General features: G+C 39.3%; 1 protein-coding gene across 3 annotated transcripts in view; it reads left to right on the forward strand.

The window, feature by feature from the left end:
- The first annotated feature begins 6,984 nt into the window (after positions 1-6,984).
- The window catches only part of LOC125833096 (calcium-transporting ATPase 3, endoplasmic reticulum-type), an 85,271-nt gene continuing 73,875 nt past the window's right edge, over positions 6,985-18,380 (forward strand). For all 3 annotated transcript variants that reach the window (XR_007443287.1, XR_007443288.1, XM_049512241.1), the window contains exons 1-6: positions 6,985-7,166; positions 7,240-7,290; positions 7,369-7,402; positions 8,741-8,758; positions 17,174-17,310; positions 18,302-18,376. Coding sequence is in view for 1 of the 3 variants with exons in the window: in XM_049512241.1 (XP_049368198.1) it covers positions 7,134-7,166; positions 7,240-7,290; positions 7,369-7,402; positions 8,741-8,758; positions 17,174-17,310; positions 18,302-18,376 (348 nt within the window). In the remaining 2 variants the exon portion in view is untranslated. The remainder of the gene's footprint in view (positions 7,167-7,239; positions 7,291-7,368; positions 7,403-8,740; positions 8,759-17,173; positions 17,311-18,301; positions 18,377-18,380) is intronic.

An 18,380-nucleotide genomic window follows, 5' to 3' on the forward strand; every position in this document is an offset into this window, starting at 1 on the left:
TAAGAGGTAGGTATGGAAATACCTCACCCCACCCACAAAAGAAAAGCAATTGTCCTCAAATGTAACAAAAACAACAAAAATCAATATAAATGACAGAGAGGGAGGTAAGGGATGATCCTATCTACACAGTCGCTCCGTCTGTCGGGGAATAAATGCCTGAGATCACACTCTGGTCTTGGGCATCAGTTCCCGGGGTAACAGCAACACTTGCTGCACTGGAGCCTACCTGTCACAACCCGAGAGCACTCCCAAGTCGCGACACGGCATATTCGACCTCGAAGAGGTCTTATACAAGCCCTTAGCATTCATTCATCACAGAGGCAATAAAATAGTGCAGAATTAAAACCTTTTAAAACAAACTCATAAGACTTGAAAGTCAACAACATTTTAAAGAAGTTTGTATACACAAGCGGAATACTAGTCTCACATGGCCAACTTAGACCCAAGTCACAAAGAAACATACTAGGGACACGACCCCTTACAATAAAGAAGAATACTACAAGTTTATTACAAAGTCCTACTAAAAGAAACTAGAACATAGAATTTGTGCCCTCGACATATGAGGACATACCAAAAAGTCTTGAGAGAAATTCTAATCCCAAGCTTCACTATGCAAAGCACTTCACTTGCCAACACCTACACTTGTAGTAAAACATGGAAAAGAATGGGGTTAGCACAATTATGTACTAAGTATGATGACTATGCAAAAACATTCAAAAAGGGACATTTATTTAAAGTATAAGCTTTTATGCCATTTTTTATAAATATCCATAAACCACATGTATAAGAGACACATTACAAGTCAACATCCACATACAAGACAATATCCATATTATAAGCATGCTTAACTATTACCAATTTTCAACACATATACACATTTGTCAAATAGACCATTTCATCATCTTAGACCCTCCTCCTAAAGTTACCCTAAGACCCACCTAAGTAAGACATGGAGGGGCAGCCCATACTACCTCTTCATGCCACACCTAAGTGTTCCTCAAGGCTACCATAGATAAGGACCTTTCCCTTTCAACATAAACCAATAAGTCAACATTCATTAGTAGAGACATTTATGGAGACATTCATGCATATAGGGGACTTCACATAATAGTCATTAAAGACTTAAGGAACTCACTTTAGTACCTTCAAGGCCTACTCGTGCCATGTGTAGATAGCATCACATACTACTACCTACACGTTATAGAACATATCAAGTAACTAGAGTGCACATCCAATATGAAGGAAATAGGCATTAATCAACATAGACCATACTAGCTAGGCATGGAATCCGGTGTCATAAGACCCCACACTGTGGAAGGTGTTCTACTTGCCAAGGGTAGAACTAATACACATCCCATGTAGGCACATGGTTTATGGAATATCCAAAGACATTCATTGTACTCTTGCCTCATACTCGGGAAGAGCTACCATCTTAACCATATCCACTCGGTGCTTAGCCTTAGTTCCCATAGAGTAATTTCATTCACATATGAGTACTAGAGAGGGTGCCATGATTAGGCCTATCGACCCATAATACTTTACCAAGAAGGGACCCATAAGGATCTACCGATCAAGGTTCATAAATGATAGCTCATTGACTTTCTTAGAGAGGGTTTCTACCGTTTCGGCCCACCAACTCCAAGTCTATCATTTCAGGCAAGAAGGAGGCACCATCATAAGGTCTACCGCTTCAAGGTTTACATTTACTTAGGGATCTAGACTCACAATGAAAGGGCACCCTACTTAGGTCTAACCGATTCAAGTCATAGTCTAGAATACCTCATTAGTCATTTATAGAAGGGCACCAACTTTAGGTCTACCAATCCTAGACATTCATTCATTCATTTAAAGAGAGGTTACCAATCTAGGTCTACCAATTCGAGAGACAACGTTACCATATAGAGACCTTTCATAGTCCATCATCATCACATATAAACATTAAGAGAGAACATACTTTCAATCACAATATATACACATTGTATAATATACCATCATACTATTCTTGAACACCACGTACATAACCCTTATATTGCACACATATGTAGACACACCTTAAGACAATACTTCAATTCCCTATATAATGCCTTCAAGGCCATAATCAATACACATTCAATAAGTAAACACCTCCACCACAAGTAGATCAATCCAAACAAGAACAATTTCAATATAGCATGAAAGTAGGTCAACTTACCATTCTCCAAAGCCATAATCACCATTATCCGATTCCCAACAATTCTAACATCACAAGAGAATTTACCCATGACTTGCCTACAAGGCCATAATTCTCAACTCATCCATACACCAACAAAAGATATAGATAACAATAGGAATCAATAATACAAATCAATCTAAACACAATTCCATCAATATACAATCATAATTATCAAACCCACTTCATAAGCCAAATTTAGGAATTTAGGGAGATCATGGGTCCATGGAGTTTTTCACCTAAAAACATCAATTAAAGCATAATATAATCATAATAAATCATTTGAAACCATTTAATGCAAGAACCCATGAGTTTGAGGAAGAATTGAGGTTTTTCATAACTTTTGAAATCCTTGAAAACCATTTTGAGATTTGGCTCTAGGGCAAAAACTATCCCCAGATAAAGAGCCACCATACCTTAGTTGATGAATTCCCAAAGAAATTTGATGAAGAAAGCTTTGAATCCAAACCCTAGTTCCCACTTCTTCTTCTTTGAGTTGAGAGAGAAATATTGAGAGAGAAGAACTTTGGAGGTTTTGATTTGGGTATTTGAGAATAATGAATTAAGGAAGGTTTTAAGACTTAAAACTAAACCCCACACATTAAAACATTTAAAAGAAATTACCCAAAAGCCCCTAAATGAGGCAGCCCTGTCAGGGACCACGCCCACTTAGACGGGTGGTGAAGGGCACCACGGCTCGTGGTGGTGCCTGTGGTCCCTTGACCAGTGGGCCTCTCCACCATGTCAAGCCCTCAAGGGCCCAACGATCTGTGGTGCACACCACGAGTCGTGGTGGAGCTCATAAAAATGAGGCAACACCTAGGCAAAGTTGCCTTGCCTCCCTTGAGACCAAGTGATCTTCACACCCAAGTACACGAACCATCTAGGGTACCACTAGTCGTGGTGGTGCCCGTGGTCTTTGGGGCAGTGAGCAGCCAACTTGGGACAACCTTGGCTTTTTGGCTAAGGTTTACCCTTTTTGGCTTGGCTCCTTGTCTAGCACCCTCAACCAACCTAGAGTAGGTCTCATAGCATGGAGTTTAACACGTGCCTTGACGTTGACTCCTTAAACCCCTTTCAAACAAGACTAGGGCAACATTACACCACTAAAACACATTAGCTCAAAAGACTAGTCTCCGAACGTCATGGTTGTCTCTTGACGTTCGACCTCAAACTCTTCAAACTAAACCTTAAAAGCCAAAACTCTTCTTTTTAACAAATTACCAACTTCCAAAACACATGAGAAGATCTAGTTCCTCCTATTTCATTTTTTAAGGTTGTTACACTACCATGGACGTATCCCTCAAAGAAGCTTGTCGGACAGTCTCATACATGGCGCCCTCTAGATCTGCCAGATCGTCATATAAAATAACCTCTCGCTCCCCAAGCTTCTCTTCATCGGTCTCAGCCTCAGACTCGACAGCAGCATCATCCTCCATAATATCATCTCCGGTGGTAGCCGGAGGTACCTCAGCACGGGTTGGAATCGCAACACTCGAATCTTCGGGGGCCTCTACTGATCCAAACAACGAAGTGAAGTATGTGGACTTCAAATGGTCCACATCCTTCCTAAGCTCAGAAACCTCGACTTTCAAAGTCGTGACCCCGGTAGTCACCCCTTGTCCTCTCTCACAAGTAACTACTCTTGCAGTGAGAGCATCAATGGCAGCCTGGAGAGGTGTGAGTGCAACTGTGATGACTCGCTCAATCATCCAAGGCACCTCGACCTCTAGCTGGGAAGCCCGCACATCTACAGAATGGGCTAGGTGCCCCATCTTAAGGAGCATGGCTTGAGTGATCAGAGGCCTGGCGGTAGTGGTGCCTGAAGCAACTCTGGGAGGCTGAGAAGGAGTGGAAGTAGATGTATCTAAAGGCTCGGATGCCGGAGTAGGCAAAAATGTTTCTGCAAGTATCAAATCAATGTCAACCTCCAAGGATGTGTCCATCGGAGATGCTCTCCTCCAATCCACCTCATCCCGTGTGTACTTGGCCTCAATGCGCCGGACGTCCATAGAGGATGTGGGTGCGACCTCAATATCCCTCTTCTCGTCAAGGGGAACTCCAGCCCGCCGACATAACTCTGTAATAAGCATTGGGAATGGTAGGGACGTCAGGCGCTGTTTGACCCTCATGGCCATCTCCTACTCTATAATAAGTCCCAAGTTGAGACGTTTTTTGGCGATGATGGAGCCAAGACAAGCCGCCTTTGGGTGGCGGAGGATAGAATCATTCTACGAGGGCATGATAGAACTTCTAATAAACCCGAACAAATACCGAGCTGCTATATTCAAATCCTTCTTCTCAATAGGGGATCCAGCCTCAATCCACCTCGGGGTAGTGTCAGAAATAAGGGGAGACAGCCAGCCCTTGAGGTCATCTAGCGTCTGTGAGGTGACCATACTCTCATATGCGTGCTCAACATCTGTGGTCTTGTCAAGTACAACATTAATGTGATCGCTACTGCATCCCACTGTCTTCCCCCGAACCTTCACGGACTTCACTGATCTGAATGCACTAGCCTTCTTCTTCCCTTGGGGTACTAAATCACCATAAGTTGTGTAGAACTCAATGACCCAGGTGGGAATATATGGGCCACGAGGATTGGTGAATAAGTCAAACCTGTGGTACCAGAGTGTGTCCCACAAAAGAGGGTACCTATCCACCACACCATCCGTGGACAATCTCTTCTCTTCCAGACTGGTTCTTAGTCCCTCGGCCTTTAGCCTGTTAAGTAGCTGGGGAGGAGGACCTTGAACTGGTGGTGTTGGAACCACCGTCTGTGCCGGAGCTGGCACTGTATCAGCAGCAGGGGGGTTGACTCTGGGATTCTAGACGGATCTTGACGAACTTTGGCACAAATCTCAGCTCACCGGGTCTGAATTGGTTGGTCATCCTCTAGATCGGAGAATGAGGCCTGAGAATTCACAGAACCCCCATCACTGCTAGAGTTATGATCCTGTCTCTTAGCTATGGGCGCTTTGCCTTTTCCCTTGCCTCCCTTCAGAGGTGTTTTCTTACCTTTTTTGGAGGAAGTAGTAGCTCCCTCATTGATTACGATGCCCCGTGCTCGTTTGCGGGGCGACATTCCACTTTCGTCCCAATTGGTCCTAGCCATATCTGCAAAACACATCAAAAAGAGTTAAAATAATTTCAGGAAAATTTTCAGAATTCATGTTGCAGATAAACTTGCCGAACCGATCGGCGAATCGCCGAGTCACTTTGGCTAGCCAGATCAAGCTCGCCGAAAGGACTGGCCTAAAAACATCTCCAGAAAAATGGCAGGTCGGCGATGTGCAGGGCCATTCGGTAAATCGCCGACATCACTCGGCGAGCTCAACTATGAGATCTTAAAGACAAAATGAAGACAAATGAAAGCAAAAGAAGCCAAGAACTTGGAAAAATGAGGAAATAGGCAAAACTGTAGCTCACATAAGTCACTTCGGCGTCGTTAAGTGAAGCTAAGCCCATCGAAAATGAAAGTTCTTAGATCCTAAGGATTCATGTTAGGTCGGTGATGAGAAGATACATTGCTGAAGCTACTCGATGAACTCCATCAAGCTCGCCGAAAGTAACAGGGACCTAAAGACCAAAACCAACTTTGAGAAGTTGATTTGGCGATGAAGAGAGCAATTCGGCGCATCGCCGATCACAACTAAGGTCATCGAATTGGTTTAAAGGGCATTTTTATTAAGTTTTTTAGAAAAAGTATAAATAGTCCTTTGTGGAGAGAGAAAACTACTTTTCACTTTTCTGAATATTTTTGTACTGAAGAACTTTCTTACTAGTGAGAATAACTTGTACTTGAAGATTTAGGGAGAAGTGTCTTGGGTTGAAAGGATTTGGGGATTAATTTATCAGAAATTGTTTAATCATTTGGCTCCAATACTGACAACCTTATTAATATGTGCCTTATATCCAATACTCCAATTGTGCACACTCGCTTGATTTCACATTGTTCGAAAATTACCCTCTTCAGTTTCTTTATGTTCGATTTGTTATTGATAAGTTTTTCGTATTGCAAGTTTGCCTATATGATGAGATGTATGAGCTGAGAAGCTTTCCACATAATGTTTGATTTTTCATGCAACATAACGACTACCTTATGTGAAACTTTAGGTATATTCATGGCAATATAATTAGGTCTAAAGAGCATTAATCAAGATATTTTTTCCTCATCACCGCCACATTTCTCGTCCACTAGAAGCGACAATCACTAGAGGAGGCCACATGAGAGCAAAACTAAGACTTGAGGCAATACAAAGATAAGATCTGAAAGTTCACAAAATAGTAATGCGCCGTGATCGCCATAACATCAAGTGGGAGAGAGTGTGATGACACACTATGTCAACACATCACATAAGTGCCACTTGGTACAAATTTTTTCCCATGTTGAAAACTTAAATAAGAAGGAGGTTAATATGAAGATCCTAGAATCATGAAAAGTTTCTTTGAAAAGACTGTTTCGGGAAAAGTTTCTTTGAAAAGACTGTTTCGGGAAAAGTTTGAAATATTTTAACCTAGAATTTTTTTTAGAGAGTAACTTATTTGTAAATACATAAAAGGTTATATAATGATAATTTTTATTATTATCGAATAGCCTCTAGATGAAAAATATAAATAGAGAATAAAATTATGAAGCAAAATTAATCAATTTTTATGAAATGCACCCATCCATATAAACCCTAGACTAGACTAGACTAGATAAGTGATTATGTGTAAGAACTCTCCTAATTATAACAATAAAAATAATAATAACGTTTTGTGTGTGGTGCGAAGAAAGCAGTAACTTTTATCAGATCTCGCTTTACTAGAGTTGCCGAAGATCATCCCAGCAGGCACCAGTTGCACAAGATCATCGACTGAGAGTCAAAAGACACTGTTCAATTTCAGAAGAAACTGACCTGACCTGACCTGGCCTCCTTCAATGGAGGACGCTTACGCCCGATCTGTTTCAGAGGTATCCTAAATTCTCCCGTTTCTGGTTAAACAAGAATATACCTTGTATGACAATGCTGCAATTCCATTTCCAGGTTCTTGAATTCTTTGCCGTGGATCCAACTAAAGGTCTTACGGATTTAGAGGTGCAGTTTCAGTAGCCAAACTAGTTGGGAAGGATCCAATTCAATACCCCTAATTCTTTTTTTTCTTTTGTTTCCCAGGTTACACAACATGCACACTCATATGGCAAAAATGGTAATCATTGTTTCCCTTACTTCTCATGTGTTATGTTCTTACGACGGTGACATTTTCAGATGACTGAACGACATAGCTCATGTGCATGTCTGCATCTTGAAAATATTTGCTTATTTTACTATAAAAAAATATAAGTTGTAGTACCTATAATATCACAAACTTAATTGCCTAGGCTCCATGTTGTATTGCCATCTTGTATCTCTATTTGTTTATGAATTTTGAGAAGTTTGAGGTTACAGGAACAAACCAGGAAAAAAATGCATGCAAGTTGACTACTTTGTGCCCTTAAATTCAGTAAGCGGAACAATTTAGGCATGTACACGATTTAATTTCACTGTACATTGGGCTAGTGGAAGTTGACATTCCTATCTTTGGTCCCTAAGGTTGGTGAGGTTTCTTTTGGCCAGGTTATTTTGAGAAGAACAAAAGATTCATAGAGTCAGGATCTTCTAGTTTAGTAAATTTTACCAAAATTCTTGCAAGATTATGAGATCATCCTATGTCCAAGAAATTTCGGTTCCAAATGTTGTTATGATGCTTAGATAGCTGCTATCTTCCAATTGTGTTGTAATTTTAGCTAACAATGGATAGAAGTTGATGAGTTGATTGAGCAACTAGTAAATGTTGGTTGTCATAACCGGTATGGTTGTGAGAATATAATCAAGTTTGTGGACCCAAGAGTTATGAAGCTACAGAATGTTATAGTTATACTATTAGCTTGCATCTCAACTATAATTGGTATGATAACAATGGTGTCTGCATCAACTTACATCTCAACTATTCCACCTGGTGCCTGCAATCCTACCTGCAATCGTATGGATAATTCTGTTATCACACTTTAGGTAGATTGGAAGTGATTGCTTAGAGTGTTTTTGTCTATATTGGATTTGAACAGTGGTGTTCCATGATTTGTGTCTACTTCGTTGACCAGTAAGCAGTATTCTTTGAGACTGTGAGGACATGTTTTGCACGGCCTTATGATACTGGATTGTCATGAACAAAATAATGTTCTAATGACCAGGGTGATGCGTTGTTTATTTGAGGAGAGGCCACTGGATACGCCTAAAGAATCACTCAATTTTATTCTCTGTCTCTGACGCCATAATTTATTTTTTAAATTTCATACTAATAAAAATGTTTTTTCTTTCTAATTGGTATCTGTTGTGGTAAGATTTATCTTCAACACAAAGTAGTACTGGAATCAGATTAATATGTCATAATTTTTAAATAATTATGCATGTGTTTTGTTATGTGTTACTCTATATGCTTGTCATTTGCCTGATTTTGTCTTCTCTGATCAATTTTCTCTTTGGTTGCATGTTTCATGAATTTTCTCAGTGTTGCCTCAAGAAAAATGTAAGTTCTCTTTCCTTTCCCTCTCCCACTCTCTATCAGACACATATAATTAGGTTGCATCTAAAATAGGGTAGAAATAGACATGCATAATCAGTAAGCCAGCTTCGCTTTAGTTAAGGAGATTTTATTCTTGTGTTTTATTTTATTGCTATAGTAAAAAGCCTGGACTTCTGATGGAGTCATGTTTTATTAGCATTTGTGACAAAGATAGGAAAAACAGTGAAAGCTCTTGCTCGACTGATATTGTATTACAAGAGCTTTTTCTAGAGGAGCATATGGTACACAAGATAAGAATTAACCATATTCGTTATTACTCTACAGTCTACACAATTATGTTATATGCTGTATGCACCCCAAATATTCAAGAAAGTCAAATAAATAACAATATTATTTTATTTGATGATGATACAATGCATACCTTTCTCTTTTATATTATTTCATTTTGGTGATGATAAAATGCAGAATGATTTGCAGTAAAGTAAGCATTTATTTTTCTTGTCCAGTCCTAATAATTGCATTTTCCTCTGAACTTAACGTTGCTACACTGAACTCGGTTGTTTTTACAATTCTGAGCCATCATGGCCTCAGGATTCTCTTGAAATCTGTATAGATCTAGAAATCTCTCTTGAGTGACAAGTGTCCAAAATCCAAACATCAGATCAAAATCCATCTCTCTTGCAAGTTGCCACCCCTACTTTAAAGATGTATTTTGGAAAGTTTCTCCCATCCTCGGCTTAATTTTTTATTTTTTTAAAATCTGTCTTTGATTCATGTGTTTCCATAGGTTCACTCCTCAAAATGTGGTTATTGCCTTGCTGGTTTAGAGGGTAACTCCCTTTCATTCTGATCATTTAGTTTCAATTAAGCTTTTCTTTTGCCATTGCAAAATCCCCATACCCACTTCCCAAGACAACTTTATATTGTGGTGTTTTAGGTGTCCGATGCCCTTCCCCCTTCCTATTGTGGTCACAGATTTTTCCACTTTGCATGACACACTTTTCCCCTTTTCCTTTCTTTCTATTCCAGAAAATGTCCCGTATAATTATGTGAGAAATTAACAGGTCCGAGATGGTACTCAACTCCATGTTTATCTAAGTCAGTCATTCTTGGAGGATAGGTAACACATCTTTCAGGTGGTTAAGATTCTTTCAAAAGTTATACCACTCTACACCCTGCACTTCACTTTTATGCTTTGCTCCTAGTGGTATGCCTGATGTTGATAATGTACCAATCTTTATTGGTTAGTGCCTCTTTATTCAAAGCTAGAACTCATGGGCAATGAGGCACATGCCTTAGTTTGCCCAGCCTACACTGAAGTGCATCTTAAGCGACACAAAGATGCACCCTTGGTGAGCTTTCTGAGCTAAAAGGCTTAAGCAAGCCTCAAAAGAGCCTTGACTGCACACGATATTGTTTTTTTTTTTTGAGAAAGGTAACTTGTATTATAAACAAAAGAATACATTGTGAGAAATATATGGGAAAAATAATATTGAATTGTGTATCTAAATAATTACATTGAGACCCTATTTATAGACACTACATTGGAATCCTTTTCCAACTAGGATTCCTATTCTTATTCCTATTCTATTCCTATTCCTATTCTAAGTAGGAAATACTTATTTCTATTCTAACACTCCCCCTCAAGCTGGTGCATACAAATCATATGTACCTAGCTTGTTACAGATGTAATTAATACGAGGACATGTGAGGGACTTGGTGAAGATATCTGCAAGCTGATCATTTGACTTCACAAATTTCGTAACAATATCTCTCGAGAGTATCTTTTCTCTGACAAAGTGACAGTCAATCTCAATGTGCTTAGTCCTTTCATGAAACACTGGATTTGATGCGATATGAAGAGCCGCTTGATTATCACACACAAGTTCCATCTGATCAATTTTGCCAAATTTTAGTTCTCCCAGCAACTGTTTGATCCAAACTAGCTCACAAGTTGCTGTCGCCATTGCTCGATATTCTGATTCTGCACTAGATCGAGCAACCACATTCTGTTTCTTACTCTTCCACGACACCAAATTACCTCCTACTAAAACGCAATATCCGGATGTCGAACGTCTGTCAGAGGGTGATCCTGCCCAATCAGCGTCTGTATATCCAATGATATGCTCATGGCCTTGATCCTCAAAGAGTAGTCCTTTACCGGGAGCTGACTTTATATATCGCAGAATACGAACAACTGCTTCCCAATGACTATCACACGGGGAAGTCATAAACTGACTTACAACACTTACAGGAAAAGAGATGTCAGGTCTAGTCACTGTGAGATAATTCAACTTTCCAACAAGCCGTCTATACCTTTCAGGATTACTAAGTGGCTCCCCCTGTCCTGGAAGGAGCTTAACATTCGGATCCATAGGAGTGTCAATAGGTCTACATCCCATCATTCCTGTCTCCTCAAGAATGTCTAAGGCATACTTGCGTTGAGAAATAACAATACCTGATCTTGACTGAGCAACCTCAATACCTAGAAAATACTTCAATCTGCCAAGGTCTTTAGTCTGGAAGTGCTTAAAGAGATGTTGCTTCAAATTGGTGATACCATCTTGATAATTACCAGTGATAACAATATCATCAACGTAAACAACCAAATAGATATATAGACTTGGTGCAGAATGACGATAAAACACAGAGTGATCAGCTCCACTACGAGTCATGCCAAACTCCTGAATTACTGTGCTGAACTTCCCAAACCAAGCTCGAGGAGACTGTTTTAGACCATAGAGTGACCTACGCAATCGACATACAAGGCTACTAGACTCCCCCTGAGCAACAAAACCAGGTGGTTGCTCCATATAGACTTCTTCCTCAAGATCACCATGCAGAAAAGCATTCTTAATGTCCAACTGATGAAGAGGCCAATGACGAATGGCAGCCATAGATAGAAAAAGACGAACAGATGCTATTTTAGCCACAGGAGCAAAAGTGTCACTATAATCTAGCCCAAATATCTGAGTATACCCTTTGGCAACAAGGCGAGCCTTAAGTCGATCAACCTGACCGTCTGGACCAATTTTGACTGCATAAACCCAACGACAACCAACAGTAGATTTACCTGCAGGAAGGGAGACAAGCTCCCAAGTACCACTCTTATGTAAAGCAGACATTTCGTCAACCATAGCCTGCCTCCATCCAGAATGAGAAAGTGCTTCACCTGTAGTCTTAGGAATGGAAATAGAGGACAAAGACGACACAAATGCATAATGGGGTGATGATAGACGATGATAACTTAAGAAGGTATAATGTGGGTTAGTATTTCGAGTGGATCGTATACCTTTTTGAAGGGCAAGCGGTTGGCTAGGAGGAGGCAAGTCCGCAGTAGGAGCAGGGTCCGGCGCATGACATGAATCATCTGGGACTAGGGTTGGACGTGGACGGCGATGATAAGTTAGTAGTGGTGGCACTACAACTGGAGATGTAGAAGTAATCGTAGATTCCTCAAAGGTTGGCACAGGTAAAACCTGAGGTATGGGTAAGACCATAGATACATCAGGATGATCAGAAGATGTATAGTAAGGTTGAGACTCAAAAAACGTAACATCAGCGGACATAAGGTATCGATGAAGATCATGTGAATAACAACGATACCCTTTTTGAACTCGAGAGTAACCAAGAAAGACACATTTAAGGGCACGAGGAGCTAATTTATCTTTCCCTGGGGCTAAATTATGAACAAAACATGTGCTCCCAAAGACACGAGGGGGGATAGGATAGAGATGTGACTGAGGAAATAGTATGGAATGTGGAACCTGATTCTGAATAGAAGAAGACGACATTCTATTTATTAAATAACAAGATGAAAGGACTGCATCACCCCAAAAACGCAGTGGAACATGGGATTCAATGAGGAGAGTGCGAGCAGTCTCAATGAGATGCCTATTCTTTCTTTCTGCTACACCATTTTGCTGAGGAGTGTATGGACAAGATGTTTGGTGAATAATTCCTTGATGAGACATAAACTCCTGAAACTAGGATGATAAGTATTCTAAGGCATTATCACTATGAAAAGTACGAATAGAAACACCAAACTGATTTTGTATTTCAGCAAAGAAACTTTTGAATATAGAAAATAACTCAGAACGATCTTTCATTAAGAAAACCCAAGTGCATCTCGAATAATCATCAATGAAACTAACAAAATAACGAAATCCTAAGGTGGAACTGACTCTACTAGGACCCCAAATATCAGAATGAACTAATGAAAAAATAGACTCTGAACGACCCTCAGTACTACGTGAAAATGTAGCACGAGTGTGTTTCCCAAGTTGACACGACTCACAATCTAATGTGGATAAACTAGACAAACTAGGCACCATCTTTTGCAGTTTGGATAGACTTGGATGTCCCAAACGTTTGTGAATTAGATCTGGGGAATCTGTAATGGAGCATGCTGTTAAGGAATTTGAAGAGGTAAGATAGTAAAGGCCTTGTGATTCATGTCCTGTTCCAATCATCTGTCCCGTACTGCGGTCCTGCATGAGAAAAAAATCATCAAAAAAGGTTATGCTACAATGTAGGGCTTTCATCAAACGACTAATCGATGCTAGATTAAAATGAGAACCAGGGACATAAAGAACAGAGTCTAGGGTGACAGAAGATACGGGTTTGGCTTTTCCAACCCCTTTTGGTTTTGTTTGGATCCCATTGGCTAAAGTAATAGCTAGAAGAGATTGTGAATAAACAATATCTGACAATAGTGATTTATTACCAGAGATATGATCAGAAGCCCCCGAGTCTATGACCCATGATCCAAGAGTGCTAGACTGTGACACACAAGTAAATGAATTACCCACAACAGAAACATCAGGTTGTGCAACCGAAACTACTTGTGGAGACGTTTGTTTATTTGCACGATACCGAAGGAACTCTTTATATTCCTTTAGAACAATAGGATCATAACTGGGTGGTGAACCATGCAAAATATAACATATGTCACGAGTATGTCCAGGTTTATGACAATGACTACACTTGGATCGAGGTTTTCCAAAACGTTGTTTACTTGCACGATTTCGAAGAAGCTCATTATATTCCTTTAGAACAATAGGATCATAACTGGGTGGTGGACCATGCAAAATATAACATACGTCACGAGTGTGCCCAGGTTTATGACAATGACTACACTTGGATTGAAATTTTCCAAAATGTTCTCTCCTTCGTCGATTCTCCATAGACTGGTATGTATGCTGGAAACTGACAGAAACTGCTATAGTGGTCTGAAAATATTGGAAGCTGCCGGAATCTGCCCACAGTGGCCTGAAAATTCTGATTTTACAGGGAACTTGCCGGAAACTGCCCTGCAGTGGTCTGCTTTCGCCGGAAACTGCCTGAAAATCACCGGAACCCTAATTCCGGTGATCGAATCTAGAGAAAACTGAATGGGTTCTGGTCGGAAATACTGGGCGACCCCAACAGAAGAAAACAGCTCGAAAAAAGATGACCGGAGCAGTGTTCACGCGCCGGCGCGTGAACAGATCTCGCCGGAAAACTTCCACCTCCGAACGGCGCGTGGGGGGTTGTTTTCCGGTGGAAATTCTTGGGGTTTGGTCGCCTGAGCTTCCCGAGCCTCGTGATGGTGTTGTCTTTCGCACAACACCTTCAGAACGAAAGATGACACAAATCAGTCCCAACCGTCGTCGCCGGAATTTGACACGGTGACTTGAAGTTTCTCACCAATGCTCTGATACCATGTGAGAAATATATGGGAAAAATAATATTGAATTGTGTATCTAAATAATTATATTGAGACCCTATTTATAGACACTACATTGGAATCCTTTTCCAACTAGGATTCCTATTCATATTCCTATTCTATTCCTATTCCTATTCCTATTCTAAGTAGGAAATACTTATTTCTATTCTAACATACATAAGGAGTATTCTAGTAATACTTACATCCAAAAGTTGCTAAAAGAAAAGAACTCCTATGGATGTCATAAGAACTCTAAAATACTAGGAATATCCTCTGCATCTTGAGGATATTCATGTTTACACCAAAAAAAGAAAAGAACCATGCAGTTCAACTTCAAATTCTGCATAGAGCAGCTCTTGTTTTTAAAACATCTGTGGTTCCTCTCCATCCATATAGACCACCAAATGCAGGCAGGGACAATCTTCCATCTCTCCCTGTGTCCTGACTGATTCCCATCTCTGTTCTAGCAAGCTAGAGCTTCTTTGATGTTCCTTGGCATAGTCCAACTGATGCCCCTTAAGTTGATGAAAATCTGCCACAACTTCGCAACCTCTCTACAATGTAGAAAGAGATGATTTATTGTCTCGACCTCACATTCACAAAACCAACACCTGGAACAGATTTGCATGCCTCTTTTCATGAGGTTGTGTTGAGTGAGTGCAGCCTGATTGGCTAACAGCCAAGTGAAGCATGCTATCTTGAGTGGTATCTTGACTTTCCAAATCATCTTCCAAGGCCATCCACCTATATGGGTACCAGGTCTTTGTGAGCTTCTATAAGCCGAGCCAACTGAAAATCTGCCTTGCTCATCTGGATTCCAAAATAGATTGTCCTCATATGTGTTTAGATCTTTGTACTGCCCTAGAATGTTGAGTAGCTCAACTAGAATATTGTGATGTTCCTCCTAGAAGAAAAGCTACTTTTTTCAAAAATTGACATGCAATCAACATGCTGCTTCAAAGGCCAATAAGACTACTCTAATATCTTTTATCTGATCATCCTTGTATTCACGCGAAAACAATGTGTCATCTGCAAAGTGGATGCTGGAAATCTCACTTACTGTCATGGATCCTTCTTACAGTGAAGCTAGTTATCCACCCCATTCTTTCATCCTTAGTTCTACTAAGACCTCATTTGTTTTCATTTAGATTAAAACATCTGAAGCTAAATGCACATCTAAATGATCAAGATTCTGTTTTTAGATCTGAACACTGAATGATTAAGACCGGTTGTTTTAAACTTCTGAATATAAATAGTTTATCAATATGTAAACACAATAAATACTATACTTAAAATAAAATTGTAGTTAAACATTATATCAACAAAATATTAAAAAAACATTAGTTGAGAAAAAATAAAATTATTATTTAATAATAGTTAAAATTTTCGAAGATATAAATATATATCTTAAATTTTTTAAAAATAAAGTGAAACTATCTTCTGTACATAACAAAAATAATTGTTAGAAGTTATTAAAAGAAAATTCTCATCATCTTTTACTAATTTTTGCAAATAATTTTTATCAATTATTGATGACCAAGCAATACGATCAAGAATTAAATGTTGTTAAAATTAAAAGGGGCAAGGGCTTGGATAGTTGATGGTTGGAGAAAGAGAGGCATGAATTTTTTGCAAAAGAAAATATATGGAACGAACTTTAATAGAAGTCTGTATTTAAAAGAATCTGAATGAGATTAAGACTCTGTTGTAGATCTGATTCATTCTGACCCTTTCTGACCCATTAAGAGATTCTTAAGTAGAAAAAACAATTGCAGTTAATAATCTAATGTCACCATTCAAATTTAGACCTCCATTAAGTGCAAACAAATGAGGCCTAAGATTATCCATCACAATTATAATAAGGGTGAAAATGGATTATCTTGTCCAAGGCCTCAAGAAGATTGAAAGAAGCCTCCACCCTGGCCATGTAACAAGACTGAGGACTTCATTTGTGCATTAAGTCCTCTTTCTCTACTTTCACACTTCATTTTCTCTAGAACTGAGATGAGGAGATTCCAACTTAATGGGGTCGTAGGGATTTTCTATGTCTTGTTTTAAATGATTCCCCGATTTTCTCCTCTTTGTGTTCAATCTAGGCACAAATTAGCAATCAGGACTTACTTGAGATTCGCCTCTCCTGATAAAATTATTTTTTGACTGATGGAGCTCGGCATAAAAGGGCTTCATTAATGTCCTGTTTGCTAAATGATCCCTCGATTTCCTTCTCTTTGTTTAGTCTAGGTACTCATTTGCAATGGGAACCTAATTGGAGATTTTCTTTCCTGCTATAAAGCATTCTGTGAATAATGAAGCTGGGCATAATTCATCCCTTTCAGTTTCTTATACATACTAACAAGCTGATTGGTCTAAAGACCTGTAATTCCAAAGACCCACTTTTCTTTGAGATCAGGGAAATAAAAGAAGCACCTAGACTTCTTCAAACTTCCTCTCCTTACATTGTTGCCAAACCTCTCTCCATGTTCCAGCATATGTGTAAAATATGAATACCTATCTGAATCTATTAGGTCCAGGGGCTTCAGCTGAATCCTGGTGTTTCATGACCCACACCATTACTTATTGACTGAACCAAGCTATTTCTGGTTTCAACAATTCAATTCAGTTGAATAAATTTTAAGCATTGTGCTTATTAATTGGGACAATTATCTTTTGATACGTAATATTAATATTATTATTATTATTATCTATTGCAGGCACTCCTTTCTGGAAGTTGGTGCTGAAGCAATTTAACGATTTGCTTGTTAAGATTCTAATTGCAGCTGCTTTTATTTCCTTTATTTTGGCACTTGCTAATGGAGAAACGGTATTATCAGCCTTCATTGAACCTTCGGTAAGCAAACTTGACTTCTCTTTCTTACTGCCATTAGGGGATGGAGTGGGAGTATAATTCGGGGGAATTTTTCTTTTACCAAACATAAATGTCTAATGATTAAATAACAATATGACCCACATATCTCTCTTACTAAAAAATACTTTCAGTTCTGCTCCCAGGCCTTGTTTTCTCAAGGAGATCAGCTAGGGTCCCTTAAGGAGTACGGACTTCTGGTTACCCCTCTCTGGTGGTATTTGATTGCAGGAGCAGCCATTTTCATTTTTTTTTTCTTTAAAGCCTTTTATCTACCATGGATGATCATAGTTATTTTAGATCCGGGGGGGGGGGGTAGTTTTTTGACATCACAGAGACGTTGTCCAAACGAGAAATATAGTTCAAATGGGTTGAGAGCTCAAGGTTGCACATTGAGGCTCTTTTCTGGGGATCTCGGAGAATCAGAAAGGCTTCCCTTGTTTAGGGGAGAGTCTACCAGACATGGAAAAGCAGAGACAAGTCTACATCTCTTTTCTGTTTCATGAAATTCTACATCTTTGGTCACTGTATTTCAGTTATTGCCGTCACAGGGCAATCCAGAACAGTTATTATAGTGCCAGAGTATTTAATGAGGGTTGGTTAGAGGGGTATTTTTGACCCCTTACTCTATTATAAGACATAAGCTACTTATGAACATTGTAATCTAAACTTTTTCATCATTGTTTCCTTTGTGATTTTAGCGCTTGATGTACTGTTTTGCTTGTAGTATGAATTGGTCATGTTTTGATTATATAATAGCAGCACGGAAAAATATGAATAGGAAGAGCCGGCTTGGCAAAAATAATTCTGAAGTAATAATTCATTATAATACAGTGAACATGATCTCCATATTTATTGAAAGAAAGTATGCTACAAAGTGCCAAGAAAAGTCTTCTGGTGGTACTGCTGAAGAACAAAATTCATATCATTTATGTATTCCTCCTTGTTTTACCATAATCACAAGTTATGTTTACAGGTTATCTTGATGATATTGGCTGCAAATGCAGCGGTCGGGGTGATCACAGAAACAAATGCTGAAAAGGCTCTTGAGGTAT

Source organism: Solanum verrucosum, unplaced genomic scaffold (assembly GCF_900185275.1).
Source record: "Solanum verrucosum unplaced genomic scaffold, falcon-dt-bn FXZP01000036.1, whole genome shotgun sequence".
Classification (NCBI taxonomy): Eukaryota; Viridiplantae; Streptophyta; class Magnoliopsida; order Solanales; family Solanaceae; genus Solanum; species Solanum verrucosum.